At 51.5% G+C, this 16,156-nt stretch overlaps 2 protein-coding genes and 4 non-coding genes across 10 annotated transcripts; 2 read left to right on the top strand and 4 right to left on the bottom strand.

Annotated features, from left to right (window-relative positions):
• Positions 1-798: 798 nt before the first annotated feature.
• TLCD1 (TLC domain containing 1) lies at positions 799-5,030 on the top strand. The gene is made up of 4 exons (XM_026016202.2): positions 799-1,389; positions 1,714-1,796; positions 1,882-1,964; positions 2,380-5,030. Exons 1-4 carry the CDS (start codon positions 1,196-1,198, stop codon positions 2,761-2,763), a joined length of 744 nt encoding a protein of 247 aa, XP_025871987.1. The 5' UTR covers positions 799-1,195; the 3' UTR covers positions 2,764-5,030.
• LOC112933200 (small nucleolar RNA SNORD42) lies at positions 3,775-3,839 on the bottom strand. The gene has a single exon (XR_003237613.1). It is a non-coding gene; the product is annotated as a small nucleolar RNA SNORD42 (small nucleolar RNA).
• LOC112933201 (small nucleolar RNA Z17) lies at positions 4,429-4,500 on the bottom strand. The gene has a single exon (XR_003237614.1). It is a non-coding gene; the product is annotated as a small nucleolar RNA Z17 (small nucleolar RNA).
• A 1,179-nt stretch (positions 5,031-6,209) lies between the features above and the next one.
• Positions 6,210-8,421, bottom strand: LOC112933125 (uncharacterized). The gene is made up of 3 exons (XR_011999750.1): positions 8,219-8,421; positions 6,978-7,118; positions 6,210-6,355 (listed from the first exon to the last, which is right to left on the bottom strand). It is a non-coding gene; the product is annotated as an uncharacterized protein (transcript).
• On the bottom strand, positions 6,434-6,500 carry LOC112933199 (small nucleolar RNA SNORD42). The gene has a single exon (XR_003237612.1). It is a non-coding gene; the product is annotated as a small nucleolar RNA SNORD42 (small nucleolar RNA).
• A 15-nt stretch (positions 8,422-8,436) lies between the features above and the next one.
• Positions 8,437-15,451, top strand: RAB34 (RAB34, member RAS oncogene family). Of its 5 annotated transcripts, none has more exons than XM_026016197.2 (11): positions 8,437-8,542; positions 9,221-9,433; positions 9,661-9,752; positions 10,475-10,540; positions 10,643-10,744; positions 10,859-10,923; positions 11,035-11,086; positions 11,277-11,358; positions 11,451-11,541; positions 11,674-11,781; positions 11,863-12,278. In XM_026016197.2, the coding sequence occupies exons 2-11, from the start codon at positions 9,380-9,382 to the stop codon at positions 11,928-11,930; spliced, it is 780 nt and encodes a 259-aa protein (XP_025871982.1). In that variant the 5' UTR covers positions 8,437-8,542; positions 9,221-9,379; the 3' UTR covers positions 11,931-12,278. The 5 variants fall into 5 exon arrangements, with proteins under 5 accessions (XP_025871982.1, XP_072603917.1, XP_025871984.1 ...); XM_072747816.1 differs by having other exon boundaries at positions 8,483-8,542; positions 8,812-9,433; XM_026016199.2 differs by having other exon boundaries at positions 8,506-8,578.
• The last annotated feature ends 705 nt before the right edge of the window (positions 15,452-16,156 follow it).

Below are 16,156 nucleotides of genomic sequence, written 5' to 3'. Positions count from 1 at the left end.
GCTCTCACCTAGAAACCAGTAGAGCCGTGGTTGACCCAGAAGCCCCACAGGGGTTAGTTAATATGTAATCTTGGAGCCATCAAAGGAGGCAGAACAAACACCCAAACCTCTTGGTCCCTGGGTCTCCGGCACCTCAGGTTTCTAGCTTTCCTTCCCTCTCGCAGCATCTTTCCCCCCCACCTCACCACCCCCCATCCAACTACTCCCTTCCTCTCCTTTACCATCCCCAGCCTTGGATTCTCAGCCTTTCCTCCGTTTGCACCTCGTACGTTTGGAGGCGGGAGGGGGATCCCGCGCCAACGTGGGGATAGGCTGACACCTAGTGACCACGAGCTGCAACCGCTCCAGACCACTGGCCTCGAGTAAGGGTTACGCCAGTAGCCCGTGCAAATCGGAGGTCTTCCTCATGCCAGCCCAAAGGAGCCAGAAAAGCCGGGTCTGTCTGAGGGAGGATTGTGACAACCGCTGGGCCCCAGTAGCCCAAGAGCGGGCTGGGAAGAGGGGTGGTGGTGGATTAGTCGACCCTTCCTAGGCACCACGTCGATGAGGGGCACCGTAGAGGCCGATAAACAAGTCCGTCTCTGGCCTGAAGAAGCCAGAGATCTAGTGGCAGAACAGGGTACGGGCGGAGACCATTATCGAGGCGGGGCTCGGAGCGCTTCGCAGGACCTGGGCTTAAAGGACGCGGGTGTGTGGCGGGCCCCGCCCCGCTCTGCCCAGGAAGGAGTTGAGGGCGGAGAGAGTTGTCTCAGTACCCGCCCAGGCGGGGGAGCCGGTAGCCCCGGGGAAAGTGGGAACGCCGGTGAAGGAGGCCAAGCAAGCGAGGCTGGACTCTGGGCAGTCGAGAGGCGCCAGCGAGGGGTACCGCGGGACAGCCCTCTTTTCGCCCGAAGTCCGCGGGAGCCAGGCGGGGCCCGGAGGCTCCGGGGAAAGGGGGCTCTCGCCCTGGCTGCTGCCGAGGCGCCGGAGGGGCGGGGCGGGGCGGGGCGGGGCGGGGGCGGCTCGGGGCGGGGGCAGAGACCGGCGGGGTGCGAACCAGAGCAGCGCAGGGGCCTAGAGGGCTCCGCGAAAACTGTGAGGCTGGCGGCCGGCGGGGAGGCGGCCGGGGTGAAGTGGGCCGACAGGATCCCGGTTTCCTGAGCAGTCCAACGAGGCCGGCTAGGGGGCAGACAGACAGACGGCAGAGAGGGCCAGCATGCCCCCACTGCTGCACCCCGCCCTGCCGCTGCTTCTGGGCGCCACGCTGACCTTCCGGGCGCTCCGGCGCGCGCTCAGCCGGCTGCCCCTGCCCGCGCACGTGCGCGCCGACCCCCTGCGCACCTGGCGTTGGCACAACCTGCTTGTCTCCTTCGCCCATTCCATTGTGTCCGGGATCTGGGCGCTGCTGTGGTGAGTGAAGGACTGGGGGAGTGAAGGTGGGTGGCTACGGGAGCCCACGTTATCCTCGGAATCACTCTGGCAGGCTCAGGCCAAGCGGTTTCAACCTCTGTTCGGAAAGCTCTCCAGCTAGGAACGCAGAGGTCCCCGGGGGAGGGGGAAAGCTCATCTAGGAACCGGGAGATAACCTGGATTTCAGCCAAGCCTCTCCTCACTTCCACTCGGCCAATAACGCGAGCCCATATTCCCTGGGGACCGGGAAGGGTAATGGGGGGGGGGGAGTAGAGGGTCCTCGGGGATGCCGAGATGTTCTGAGCTTGCCGTCTTCCCTCCCAGTGTATGGCAGACCCCCGAGATACTGGTGGAGATTGAGACCGCATGGTCGCTTTCTGGTTATCTGCTCGTTTGCTTTTCTGCAGGTAGGTCTTGCCCAGAAAATATGTGTGGGGACTGGGAATTTTTTTGTTCAGTAACATCCATGACCTTTCTCCGTCCCCTCCCTAGGGTATTTCATCCACGACTCGGTAGACATCGTGGTTAGTCGTCAGACACGAGCTTCTTGGGAATATCTCGTTCATCACCTCATGGTAAATGATAGGCAGGGGATGTGTAGTCCTGGTGCTAGCAACCTAGTCTCAGCCCTTTCTGCATCTGGGAGGTAAATACCATCCTAATTCATTTCCAACCTGTGTCCTACATCTCCTACCAGGACACTGAGTGAGGGTTGGCACTCTGTGTGCCCTTGGCAGGTAACTATTTGAGGCCAGCGACCCATGGCCTGACCTAATACCTCCTTGAAGACTGGAAACCCTACCCAGAGCCAGAACCTGTGGGCGGGGATCAAAATATAATTATGTTTAGTCCACCATAAACTATAATCCAGAAGGAAGCCAATAAGGATGACTTCCCAGACAACCATCTGGTAGCTTTGCCATTCCTACCAATTTTTAGGAAATCAATGGTATCTGGAGTCCCTAACCTGCTCTCTCCTTTGCCTTCTAGGCCATGAGTGCCTTCTTTTCAGGCATCTTTTGGAACAGTTTTGTTGGTGGGGGAGTCCTTACACTGCTGGTGGAGGTCAGCAACATATTCCTCACTATCCGCATGATGATGAAGATAAACAATGCCCAGCACCTCCTCCTGTACAGGGTCAATAAGTATGTCAACTTGGTCATGTACTTTCTCTTCCGCCTGGCCCCTCAGGCCTACCTCACCCATTTCTTCCTGCATTATTGGGGCCAGAGGACACTGGGCACCTTTCTGCTGAGTATACTGCTCATGCTGGACGTCATGATCCTCACCTACTTTTCCCGCCTCCTCCGTTCAGACTTCTGCCCTGAGCGTGTCCCCAGTCAGCAACACAAAGGCAAGTTTTTGACTGAGTGAAAGGCACAAAGCCTGCAACTTGTGGCAAGAGCAAAGGCGCCAAAAACAGCCTGCATGTGTAAGAGAATTAGCTCCACACCTGGGGCACCCTCTGAGGCCGACTGCTGCACCTACTATTGAAAATGTTGATGAAAGCACTCCTCTGAAGTCCTTGTCCTTTCTTGGGCAAGGGGTGAGGGAAGCAGACAGACCGGTTGGACATAGTAGTTGGGTGTGGGGACAGGTGCAATGAAAGCCAACCAGTCCACACTGCCCTGAAGTGGATGCTAATGAGAACTCAGTGTGTTGGTTTCCTACGAAGCCTCTTCCAGATAAAGGGAAGGATTCTTGTTTGTTTTCTTACCCCTCCAACAGTGGCAAGTTGTAGTTGTCCCAGGACAATGAACCCCAATCCGGGCCCCAAATATCTGAGCTTCCACTGCTGGGATTTTAAGAAGTGTGGTGTGGTAATAAGGCAGTGTTCCAACAGGGTAAGTAGACCAAGAGTCTTACCTAAGCCCTGTTACTTAAGTGTATATATATATATACACCATACTATGGCCTCCCAGAAGCCCAACCAGAAATCAACAAACAAACATATATGGTGAAAAAATTTATATTTAGATTTATAGCCGGCTGGACTCAGTTTAGATGATCCCAATCTGAAAAACAAAAGGGGAGCTTTCATTACCAGGAGCTGAAATGTGAAGATTAGCTGAAAAGTCATGGTTAAAAAGCAAAATGAGGTGAAGTAGGGCCTATTAAGGATACGGGGTGCAGTCAGTTAAGACCAGTCAGGAGAAGTCATGTTTTGGTCATTTATTAGTGACCAAAAGAGCCATCACTTGGACCCAGGCAGTGGGTGAGGTCACAGAAAAGGAAGCTTACTTTGTTGGCAACATCCAAAGCATCATAGTCAGGAGCCAGTCGAACATATGCTTTCTTCTCTCCATCAGGCCTAGGATGAAGGATGTCTTAATTCCTCTTGCCCTTACTGCCCCTAACCTCTTCCCTTTCCCCCTAGTCTTTCTGGCACATCAGCAGTTCCTTTGTTCATGTCATTCTTTCCTAAATAGGGACTTTTCCATCATTTGCACAAGAGGCTAGGGATGCCACCAAACCACATATGAAGCCAAGTCCCCTTGTGGGGACCACCGCAGTACATTTTAAGACTTTAAGTGCAGATAATCTGACATAAATTGGGTCTAGGGCCTGTCTGTCTAAAGGTGTAAGAATCAAGAAAGCCAACACCATACATCAAGTCCTAGAGGCAGGAGAGCTAATGTATCCTCAAAAGCCCATACCACATAGAAAGAATTAGAAATACAGCAAAAGCAGCTCATTTCTCAAGGCTCAAAAGCTGTGAAACCTACCTGACTCCATGTAGGTTTCCTGGCTCCTGATGAAGGCCCTACTCACCTGATCAAGGTGTTGACCTTGGCCACATCAATGTCATAGAGCTTCTTCACAGCCTGTTTGATCTGGTGCTTATTGGCCTTGACATCCACAATGAACACAAGTGTGTTGTTGTCTTCTATTTTCTTCATGGCTGACTCAGTAGTTAAGGGGAACTTGATGATGGCATAGTGATCAAGCCTGGAGAAGAAGCAAAATGGCGTCAGCTGGCCTGGGTCCGATAAAAGAGAAGATAGGCCCTCTTTCAGAGCCTGAAGCCAGAAGAACCCAGGTGCATCAGACAATGAAGTAGCAATCATTTTTGTCAGACTTTGGTCGCTAAACAGTGTCATCATCTGCACCCTGAAACTTGGGAGACCTGTGCACTCTCTTCCACTTGAAGGACTTTCAAGTGATTGAAGAATCATCTCTGAGTAAACCCCCTTCATTCTTTGACTTTAGCGTTTTGAAGAACAAACCTCTAAAATAATTTGAGGCTTCAGAGAGTAAACAACTTACTTCAAGAGCATAAACCTGGACTGTGCATAAAGCTGAAATCTAGAGTAGAGTTCCAAAGAACATTAGTGCTTCACTATGAGATGAGATAGACATTTCTGCCCCCTCTAGTTGCTGAAAACTGGTTTGAGGACCAATGAATGAAAGCAACTTTTATTTATAGTCCAAGTTAAACTTACAATGGCTTGACCATACCTACCACACAGCTTTCCCCCTGAAATTCAGAAAAGCAAGTCTCTGTTCATCTGGACATTATGTTCCTGTCTTAAAACTAGATATCAGGTCTCAACCTCTCATCACATTAAATCCTAAGTCTAAATGGGGGTAAAAAGTGCTTTCCTCCACGGACACAACCCACTCTACCACTTTCTTTTCTTTTTTTTAAGAAATAGAAGATGGCAGTTACTACTATTGCTCTAATACGTGGCCCCTAAAGTCAGTTTTATTACTACAAAACACTTCAAAGACCCTAATCTTTTGCCTATTCCCTCCTATTTCTTGAGTGTAAATGAGAATTTTTACATACACCGTTGCAGGCCTTCTATGTCCATTTGGTTATTATAAGTGTCCTTATCAACCTAGAATCAGCACCCGTTAGAGGACTATTCTTCCAGCAATAGGCGCAATGAATAACCAAATCTGGAACTCCAAAACAAAATACATTTATCGAAGTCCTACTTTACACTCCAAGAAAACAGTTTAAAACCTTATTCAGGGCAGCCCGGATAGCTCTGCACTTTAGCACCGCTTTCAGCCCAGGGTGTGATCCTGGAGACCCAGAATGGAGTCCCACGTTGGGCTCCCTGCATGGAGCCTGCTTCTGTTTGTGTCTGTGGCTCTCTCTGTGTATCTCTCATGAATAAGTAAATAAAATCTTAAAAAATAGGGGTAGCCCCGGTGGTGCAGCGGTTTAGCGCCACCTGCAGCCTGGGGCGTGATCCTGGAGACCCTGGATCGAGTCCCACGTCAGGCTCCCTGCATGGAGCCTGCTTCTCCCTCTGCCTGTGTCTCTGCCTCTCTCTCTCTGTCTCTATGAATAAATAAAAATATTTAAAAAAAAAAAAAAAAAAAAAAATCTTAAAAAATAAAACCCTAATCATAGGGCACCTGGGTGGCTCAGTGGTTGAGTGCCTTTAGCTCAGGTCGTGATCGCAGGATTCTGGGATCCAGGCCTGCATCGGGCTCCCTCAGGGAGCCTGCTGCTCTCTGTATCTCTAGTGAATAGGTGTTTTTTAAAAACTAAAAAAATATAAAAATCCTGGTCATATAAGAACAATAATTAACCTGACAATTAGTTAACATTAATAATAACTGAGCTGTTTTAAACAATTCCTGCCAATATTGTAAAAACGTCTCTTCTTGTTCTTAAATGGGGCACTAACAATCCCTTCACACTCCCCTTAGGAAGACACACACTAGGTACCAACATGTATTTGAGAACCCATGCTGTAGGTTTGTTGAGTTTCCAAATTACGAATGGTTACCCAACATCTTTTCACAGGAAAGGGCATTACTAACTTGTTTCTCCTGGGGGCGCTCTTTCGAGGATATTTGGGCTGCCTTCGGAGACGCAGGGTCTTGGGTCTTCGGAATGTAGGTGAGGTGCGGATCTTCTTTTTTTTGTGACTGTGCACGCCTTTCAGCACCGCTTTCTTAGCTTTCAAAGCCTTTGCTTTGGCTTCGGCTTTGGGAGGGGCAGGTGCTGAGAGAAAGAAAGAAAATTAGGGGTCGGGATTCAGAAAACAATCACTTCCGTCCTAGCGGGCGCCCCAGTCCACACGTGCATCAGTGGTTCCTTTGAAGACATCACAAGTCTCAGGAGATTAAAATTTTTCCATCATATGCACGATACTGGTTCGAACTTGGGAAGAAGTCCAGGAATACGACGCAGAAAAAAGGAACTAGCGATATTCGAACGCTTGATATCTGACAAGATGTGTGTTAGCAGTTTTATTTACCTTATATAGCCCCGCCTAAAACACGGGAAAAATAAAAGTAAATTAAATTGTGGGAGGCTAGTTTTTTTTTTACAGGTCTGGAGACACGGAGCTCCGGCCGGTGGATATAAGTAGTTACCCAAAGCCAACCGTCTGGCAACCCCCGACAGGTGGGGCCGGCCAGGCTTGCCTCCACAAACCACCTCAGAAGAGCCTAGCCCACGAGGCTGGGCACACACGCACCGTGGCATGGCGGAATGCGAGAAGCAGCTCGGGAGAGGACACCCCAAAGCTTAGCCTAGCCGCTGTCCTCCCGGTTCGTTCATTCCGAAGAGATCCCACGCCAGCTAACCGTGATAACCCTCTTTCCCCAGCCCGAGCACACACCTTCCTTCTTCGCCTTCGGCGCCATCTTCGTGAAAGGGATTTCCCAGGCTCGTTTCCACGGGCTTATAGAGCGCAGTCTCATCGAAGACTCGCGATGCTTTTTATTTAAAGCTGATTGGATAAACTGTAGCGCAGCGCCCCCTGGGAATGGTAGTTAAGTTTAATGCCATCGCGAGAGTGATTAAACATGCTCCACCCCTTCTCGCAAAAGAGTCTAAAGTGTCTTGGGGGTTGTAGTTTTCTGGAGGCGTCTGTTTATTTGCTAAGGTCGTGGATGTGTTTCGTGTAGCCAGCTGCAGCTAGCGTCTGATCCTGAGCGCTTCCCATTTTGAGGAAAGTATTGCAGTTTCAGGAGACAGTAACACTGAAAACTGAGCTAAATATAATTAGGTTGACTCAGGGAGAGTGAAGCAAAGTTCTAGAACGTTAGAGCAGAAGTTGTCTGGTACAGGAGCTCCTGGGTGGTTCAGTAGGTTAAGCCTCTGCCTTCTGCTCAGGTCATGATCCCAGGGTCCTGGGGTGCAGACCCCCATAGGGGTCCCTGCTCAGCGAAGACCTGGCTTCTCCCCTCTGCTGCCCCCTACTCCGGGTTGTGTGCACTCTCTCAACAAAACAAAACAAACTTTAATTATCTGGTCCAAGACCCTCAAACAACTTCTGTGGAAATTTAGGTCCAGAGCGGCGACGTGGTTTATCAATAAATAACACAGTGAGTGATTTGGTCGCAGAAAAAGACGAGTCAGGCAGAGGAGAGGAGGAAAGTATCATAGGAGGTAGAAGGTGGCCGTATCTGCCCCGCTTTACCTGTGATAGTTCTAGATGTCGTGCGTTTTCCCGATAATACTCTTTAAACTACCAAGATTAAAAGCACCTGTTGTACTGATTTCGCTAGGACTCGCTAGTTCTCCTGAGTAATTTCATTCATAGTCCCCTCTCTTTAAGTAGTCTTCCCTCCCCTGCTCCAGTCATGTTGGCATCCTTAAATTCAGTTCCCCACACAGAACAAGTTTTAGGAATGCTTCGGTTTGCTTCTCCGATGGTCTGTGTCTATCCCATCTCCACCCTACCCTTTCTATCTTCCTCCTCCCCGCTTTGGAACTAGCTGTCCCCTTTTGACGGCGAGAATTATTGTGTCCTACACCCCTCTTCTATTCTGCAGACCTGCAAAATGGAAGAGCTGTCCTTGGGGGTAAGATTCCGATGGGATCAGAGAGAACGCCAGTACCAGAGCGGTGACCTACCTAAAGGGAGGAGTTCCAGGATCACCTAGCTCTTCTTTACCCTCCATTGAGAGAGACAGACTCCGGACTTTGGACGTCTCCTTCCTTGGTGGGCATCCCGTTCTGCCCTCGGTATCCCCTGTAGGCTTTCCCCCATCCCACTCCATCCCAGGCAGGAGGGCGAGTGGGGGCAGACTCTATGAGTCACGTCCTGGGCCTGGAGTTGAGAAGGGAAGCGCCGCCTCTCCTTGGGCCCCGTCTCTCCTCCTTTCCCCTCCCCGCCTGTTTCTAGCCCAGCCAGATACTGCGCAGCGATCATCGATTCTCCATCACCAATTTGACTGGGTAAGGGTCCCCTTGGAGCCGCAGCCCGGCCCAGAGGTACAGGGGAGAACGGCCGTGGGGGGTGGTGGGGGGACTTGGATCGGGGCAGGTTCCAGCCTGGGTGGAGGCGGTCCTGGTGCCCGTGAGGCGTCTGGCAGGGTACCCAGAGCTGGGGCAGCTCAGTGGGGAGGAGAAGAGGGGGAGGCTGGGACAGGCTGCGAGGCCAGGAGCTGCCGGGAGAGGGGCAAGGGGCGGCCCTTCTCCAGGAATTTCCGGGGATCATGTTACAGCGCTCGCGGAGGGAGAGCGGAGTGGGACGCCAGGCCCTGCAACGGACTGGGCCCCTGGCCCCCTCCTCCAGCAGCCCGCGGGCCTTGCAGCGCCACCCCTGCCCACACTGACCCCGTGCGGCGGGCCGCTCTGCGCCCCCGGGCAGCTGTGTTATGGTAGGGCCGCCTCAACCTCGAGTTGTCGTCGGGTCCCCGCGGCCCCGAGTCATTGTAGGAACTATCCGGCCCCGAGTTATTGTGGGGTCTGCGCGGGCCCGGCCCCCCCCGGACGGGATTTCCCGCCCCCATTTGGCTGCGGCTGAGTCTCCCCGCCCCCGAGTCGTCGTCGGGACGCCCCGGGCCCGGGTGATTGTAGGTTCGCCCCGGCCCCGGATGATTGTCTCATCCCCGTGGCCCGCTGTGGTCGTAGCGTCCCCGAGGCCGCGGGCTCCCGTAGGCTCCCCGTGGCCCAGAGTTATAGTCGGGACACCCCGGTCGCGGGTGATTGTCGGGTCTCCGCGGGCCCGGGTCGCTGGGGTGGATCAGGCCCCCGCGCCTTCTCGGGGCTCCCCGCAAGGTCGCAGGCGAGATGAACATTCTGGCGCCGGTGCGGAGGGACCGCGTCCTGGCGGAGCTGCCCCAGGTAGGCGCCAGGGCCACGTCGGGCTTCTGGCTGCGGTGGGGTGTGGGCGGAGAGGAGGCGGCACCAGATCAGTTAGAGGCTAGGGCCCAGCCCTGCCGCCCAGCTAGGCCTGCTGCTTCTGGGTGGTCCCCGTACCCCCCCCCCCCCGCCCCGCCCCGCCCAGGGCAGCTTGGCTGCGGGACGTGCGCCAGGAGTGGGTGAGTCCCGTTCTCTTCTATCGCTCTAAGTGCCTGAGGAAGGAGGCCGCTTTGCACGTGCACAAAGACTTCCACCCCCGCGTCACCTGCGCATGCCAGGAGCACCGGACAGGCACCGTGGGGTGAGTTAGACACCTTTAACAAAGAAAGGAAGTCCCCGGAAACCCTGTAGTCCAAGCTAGGGTACACACAAACCCCTAGAGGCTCCATTTCAGCCTCTACTAACTATATGCTTATTCCCCCCCCCCCCCCCCCTTTTTTTATACCCATTTGTTCTCTCTTTTCTTCCCAGCAAGGTTGTGTTGAATCCTATGAAATGGAGTGGGTAGAGAGGTGGCAGTTCACTTCCTGACACAGAGAACCCGAGAGGGTGGTTGTCAGCTCAGCTTCCCACATACCATTCATTTGAGCCCCGGGGGCTCAATTTAAGATGTATCCTGATTTCAGAGATGTTAAAATGTATGTGTGGGGAGTGAAGGGGCAGTGTGTCTCAGAATATAGGACATCTATCTCATTTGAACCTTCATAACAGTGCAATAGAATATATAGTAAATCTCCGCTTAGTAAATGTTGATACTGAGGCTCAGAGAGGCTAAGTAACTTGTCCTGAGTCACACAGATAGCGAAAGTAAGAACTGGGATTCAGATTTATGTCTTTCTGATGCTGAAACACAGAACACTCTTCTGCAAGTATATGTGTCTAGGCAAGTTGCCTGGGAGGCCTCATGTCTATGGTAACCTCAGCCAGGGTACAGCTAACTTTATAAACTCCGTAGGGAACATTGAGACTCCTGGGTTGCAAGAGATAGCACTCACTCCTCCTGCCCACTTTTGTGTCCTGCAGATTTAAGATCTCCAAAGTCATTGTGGTGGGGGACCTGTCAGTGGGGAAGACTTGTCTCATTAATAGGTAAGAAGGTGCTCCAGTTGAGCTGGATTGGGCCGGCCAGGGTTCAGCCAGACCTAGCCAGGTGGGCCAGGCTCAGGGCCAGAGCATCTGGTGTTCCCTCAGGTTCTGCAAAGATACTTTTGATAAGAATTACAAGGCCACCATTGGAGTGGACTTTGAGATGGAACGATTTGAGGTGTTGGGCATCCCCTTTAGTCTGCAGCTGTGAGTACTTCCTCCATACCTTCCTGCCCTTCCTTGCCCCAGTGCCATACCCCCCTCCCCACCCCCCCCACACCCACATACCTGTGCTTTACCCTACCCCTTCCTTTCTCCCAGCTGGGATACTGCTGGACAGGAGAGGTTCAAATGCATTGCGTCAACCTATTACCGAGGAGCTCAAGGTAAGAGCTGAGGTGCAAGTGGGGCAGGTGGGTGTTCCTGGTCTCTAATCTAGGGTTGGGGAGATTTGGGAAATGAGCCAGTAATGTCAGCTGTTTTTGCCACTTTTCCAGCCATCATCATTGTCTTCAACCTGAATGATGTGGCCTCCCTGGAACATACCAAGTATGTGGGGATGCTGGACTATAATGGGGGCTCTAGGAAGAGAGGGTTCAGAAAAGAGGGGTGGTCAGGGGCATTAGTAGGGAAGGGGAAGAATGCATTGAGGACCAGAGAGAGAGTAATGGGCATACGAGTGTCAGCGAGAGGAGCCTCTCCAGCTCACTTATCCTTGGTTGTCTCCCTTCTCTGGCAGACAATGGCTGGCTGATGCACTCAAGGAGAATGACCCTTCCAGTGTGCTTCTCTTCCTTGTGGGTTCCAAGAAGGACCTGAGTGTGAGTGTGTCAGTGGGGGTGGAGGTGGGGCTTCCAACTTGGTGAGGGGACTCCCTACCCCCACTTGCCATCTGACTCTGACCTTCTCTTAGACTCCTGCTCAGTACCTGCTGATGGAGAAGGATGCCCTCAAGGTGGCCCAAGAGATGAAGGCTGAGTACTGGGCTGTCTCTTCTCTCACTGGTGAGGCAGAGGTTTCAGGTCTTCTGCTGTGGCACTCTTGTCTACCTGGCCTCTCATTCCTATACCTTTAGCTGTGCCCCATGACTCAAGGCCTGGAACAGCCCCTGAGCACCCGTCTGCTCCATGTGTCAGGTGAAAATGTCCGGGAATTCTTCTTCCGTGTGGCAGCACTGACCTTTGAGGCCACGGTGCTGGCTGAGCTGGAGAAATCGGGGGCCCGGCGCATCGGAGATGTTGTCCGTGAGTGCCTGCCTGGTGAGGGTGGCAGAGAGCATGGGGAACGTCTAATTCTTGCTTCACATATTTTCCACCCTTTTTCAGGCATCCATAGTGATGACAGTAACCTCTATCTAACTGCTCGCAAGAAGAAGCCCACGTGCTGCCCGTGAGCGGTAAGGGGACTGTCCAGAGCCTGCGCAGCCCTGGGGCACTGTGCCACCTTGACTCCCCTAGACCTCGAACCTGGACATTTGCACTGATTGTTTTTCCAGACCAAAGAGCTGCCTGTTGGTGGCAGTACCCCTGGAGGGGTAGCGGGGACCATGCTAGTCGCTTCCTGCCCCAGGCACCATGCCAAAGACTGGATGTTCCCCCTCCTCCAGGGGCTCTCCAGGGTGCCCAGCAGTGGGGAGGTAATCCCTGCTGCTTTTGCTTAGCCTGCTGGGCCCTTTTGAGTATGAGGATGCTTAATGATCCCAGCCTCACACTGTGCCTTATGCATTAAAATATTATTAGCAGTTTGGGGACTAGAGTCCTTTGTTGGGGATGAGGGTTGTGGAATTAGCAGGGCTGTGTGGCTGTCTTGGGAATGGAGCTTCCTGCTGGATTCTGGCCATATCTGACCCCTGGGCCTAGACAGGCTGAGAGCTCAGGAACCACATTTTGGAGGGGTGTCCTGGACTCTCAGTGGTTGGCTTTGAGAGCTCTTTCCTTTGGTTCCTTATCCCCAACTGTGTCCTCCTACTTGGTGCTTATTCACATATTTCTACCACTAGATAATTGTTTCCTTTTTTTCACCGATTCTGCCTTCCATTAAGAAAAAAAAAAAAACAACTTATCTGAGGGGAACACTGTAAGAAGTGATGGAGGTTTTGAATGCTCTTTGGGTTGACCAGAAGGCCCAGCGCTGGTATGGGCTTGGCTCTTACTCAGAAGATGTGCTATCTAATGTATATCTAACATTATTAGTAGTATAAACATAAATTTATGAGTAGTGTCCTTTTACATTTTAAAACATGATTAAAATAAACAAAACAGCATAGGGGTGTTTGGCTGGCTCACTCAGTAGAACATCTGATTCTTTATCTCAGGGGTGTGAGTTTAAACCCTACGTTAGGGGCAGTCCCAGTGGCACAGCGGTTTAGCGCCGCTTGCAGCCTAGGGCGTAATCCTGGAGACCCTGGATCGAGTCCCACGTCAGGCTTCCTGCATGGAGCCTGCTTCTCCCTCTGCCTGTGTCTCTGCCTCTCTCTTTCTCTCTCTCTTTCTCTCTGTGTGTGTGTGTGTCTCTATGAATAAATAAATAAATAATCTTAAAAAAAATAAACCCTACGTTAGGCCCAGAACTTACTTTATTTTTTATAGTATTTTTTTAAATTTTTATTTATTTATTCATGAGAGACACACACACACAGAGAGGCAGAGACACAGACAGAGGGAGAAGCAGGCTCCGTGCAGGGAGCCTGATGTGGGACTCAATCCTGGGTCTCCAGGATCACACCCTGGGCCAAAGGCAGACGCCCAACCACTGAGCCACCTGGGCTGCCCCCAGAACTTACTTTAAAAAGGAAAAAGGAGGGCAGCCCCGATGGCGCAGCAGTTTGGCGCCACCTGCAGCCTGGGGTGTGATCCTGGAGATCCAGGATCCAGTCCGAGGTCAGGCTTCCTGTAGGGAGCCTGCTTCTCCCTCTGCCTGTGTCTCTGCCATTCTCTCTCTGTGTCTCTATGAATAAATAAACAAAATCTTAAAATAAAATAAAATAAAATAAAAAGGAAAAAGAAAAAAAAAAGGAAAAAGGATTGGGATCCCTGGGTGGCTCAGCAGTTTAGCGCCTGCCTTTGGCTCAGGGCGTGATTCTGGAGTCTTGGGATCGAGTTCCGCATTGGGGTCCCTGCGTGGAGCCTGCTTCTCCCTCTGCCTGTGTCTCTGCCTCTCTCTCTCTGTGTCTCTCATGAATAAATAAATAAAATCTTAAAGAAAAAGGAAAAAGGAAGGAAAAAAAAAACCCGGCATATTTTTTTCCCTCTGCAAAAAGAAAAAGATATGCTCTGAATCAGGAAGTCCCCATTTGAGTCCTCACTGTTTATCCTCAATCACTTCTCACTGTGTTCCCCTGGGAGAAATACTATTTTTTTAATTCATTATTTTTTCCAAAGATTTACCCATTTATTCTAGAGAGCAAGAGAGTGATTGTGCAAGCAGGGGGAAAGGCCAGGGGGAGAGGCAGAGGGAGAGGTAGAAGCAGACTCCCCACTGAGCAGGGAGCCCAATGTGGGGCTTGATCCCAGGACCCCAGGATCATGACCTGAGCTGAAATCAGGAGTCAGGCTCTCAAATGACCCATCCAGGCGCCCCAAAGAGAAGTATTTTTCAAAGGGAAAGCAGAAATGGGGTGAAAAAAAGAAAACAATTATCCAGTGGTAGAAATATGGGAATAAGCACCAAGTAGGAGGACACAGTTGGGGATAAGGAACCAAAGGAAAGAGCTCTCAGACTCCCAGGCAAATCACTTATCCTCTGTGCCTCAGTTTCTCCATCTGTAAAACCAGACTGATAACACTGATGAGGTTTCATGGATGAAATAAGGTAAAGCACCAACACACACAGGAAGAGCTCAAAAACCTTAACTATTGTAACTAATTGGAGGGAAGAGTGGTGAAGAACCTGGCTCATTTTTGACATTTTTTTTTAAGATTTTATTTATTTATTCATGAGAGACACTAAGAGAGAGGCAGAAACATAGGCAGAAGGAGCAGGCTCCATGTGGGGAACCTGATGTGGGACTTGATCCCAGGACCCTGGGATCAGGACCCGAGCCAAAGGCAGAAAGAAGCTCAACCACTGAGCCCCCCAGGGGTGCCCCTGATTGTTGACATTTGATCCAGAGTTATAGATTGGGTGGAAGCATCTCAGACATCTGAGGCAACAATGCTGGGACACATGTGGCCTGGTGTCATCCTGAGAGGCCTCGGAGAGGCTGAGATTAGAACACAGATCCGAGGGACTCCTGCGTGGCTCAGTGGCTGAGCATCTGCCTTCGGCTCAGGGTGTGATCCCAGGATCCTAGATTGAGTCCACGTCGGGCTTCCTGCAGGGAGCCTGCTTCTCCCTCTGTCTGTGTCTCTGCCTCTCTCTCTTTCTGTGTCTCTCAGGAAAAAATAAATAAAATCTTAAAAAAAAAAAAAAAAAAACACACAGATCCGGGCTCCCAGGCGCCTGGTACCATTCTCACCCAGCCACTCTGTTGGAAGGGTTGGCTTTCCTGCAGACTCCTCTCTCCTGGCTTCTCCTTCCCTGCTATTCCTAGAATTGTCTAGAGCTAAGGTGAGGAGAGGAGTCTGGGTAGCGGCCATAGCCACTCAGCCTCCTAGGTCTGGAGGGGAGGGTGAAGGCTGGGATCATGCAGAGTAGCAGCAGCAGGAGAGGCCCTTGATGACTGGAGAAAACAGAGTTTAAACATCATCCTTTCCTCTTTTTTCCATCTGTTGAGACATATCCTGGTTTAGGAGCCTCGTGCCAAGACAATTTGAGGAGTGTGATGTGTGGAGTGTGGGTGGTATGGCTGTAATACTTTTTCACACTCGCGGGGACTGTTTTTTCCATGTCTCTTCCCTCACAGGACTGTGCTGCTCCTCACCCCTCCTGTTGCACAGAGCCTGTGACTCGGTGTGCGTATGGCCATGTGTGAGAAACCTGAACCACAGAGCTGCTGTGGAATGTTTGTGCTGTACCCCGCATGGGGATCAAGGATGTGGTTCGGTTTTCTGGGCCCTCTTTGTGAGGGGAATGGGCATGTGTGCATATTGCATCAGTCCACGTGTGTGACTGATGTATGTGTAGTGTATATGCTATATTTTAAGGGTGGGCGGGGTGTGTGTAGTAAGTTACTATGAATGCCAACGGCCCTGCTCCCCGTCACAAGCAAACCTATGGAGACACATGGGGTTGAGAGAATGAAATAAGATAAAGCACTGACGTACATAGGAAGAGCTCAGAAACCTTAATCATTATTTATTTACTTATTTTTTATATTTTTTTCCTTAATCATTTTATTAAATTATTTATTTATTTATTTATGGTAGTCACACACACACACACACACAGAGAGAGAGAGAGAGAGAGAGAGAGAGAGAGAGGCAGAGACACAGGCAGAGGGAGAAGCAGGCTCCAAGCACCGGGAGCCCGGCGTGGGATTCGATCCTGGGTCTCCAGGATCGCGCCCCGGGCCAAAGGCAGGCGCCAAACCGCTGCGCCACCCAGGGATCCCTCCTTAATCATTTTAATAACTGTTTTGGGGAAGAGTAAGCAAGACCTTGGTCCTATGCTGACATCTTTACTGGGCAGTATCGTCTCTGGGACAGAGCGCCTGTGGGGGTTGGGAGGGAGCGCTGAGAA

The sequence above is a fragment of the Vulpes vulpes genome, chromosome 2 (assembly GCF_048418805.1).
Source record: "Vulpes vulpes isolate BD-2025 chromosome 2, VulVul3, whole genome shotgun sequence".
NCBI lineage: Eukaryota > Metazoa > Chordata > Mammalia > Carnivora > Canidae > Vulpes > Vulpes vulpes.
Note: the sequence above shows the minus strand (reverse complement) of the source record. Positions and strands in the feature narration are given on the sequence as shown.

What these genes read in the sequence shown, in the direction of transcription:
- RAB34 (XM_026016201.2), top strand. Translation starts at nt 9,380, where the DNA reads ATGAACATTCTGGCGCCGGTGCGGAGGGACCGCGTCCTGGCGGAGCTG. An exon ending in CTATTACCGAGGAGCTCAAG is followed by an intron (nt 10,924 to 11,034) that starts GTAAGAGCTGAG and finishes CCACTTTTCCAG; the next exon opens with CCATCATCATTGTCTTCAAC. An exon ending in GTTCCAAGAAGGACCTGAGT is followed by an intron (nt 11,359 to 11,450) that starts GTGAGTGTGTCA and finishes ACCTTCTCTTAG; the next exon opens with ACTCCTGCTCAGTACCTGCT.
- TLCD1 (XM_026016202.2), top strand. Translation starts at nt 1,196, where the DNA reads ATGCCCCCACTGCTGCACCCCGCCCTGCCGCTGCTTCTGGGCGCCACG. An exon ending in GGGATCTGGGCGCTGCTGTG is followed by an intron (nt 1,390 to 1,713) that starts GTGAGTGAAGGA and finishes CTTCCCTCCCAG; the next exon opens with TGTATGGCAGACCCCCGAGA. An exon ending in GCTCGTTTGCTTTTCTGCAG is followed by an intron (nt 1,797 to 1,881) that starts GTAGGTCTTGCC and finishes TCCCCTCCCTAG; the next exon opens with GGTATTTCATCCACGACTCG.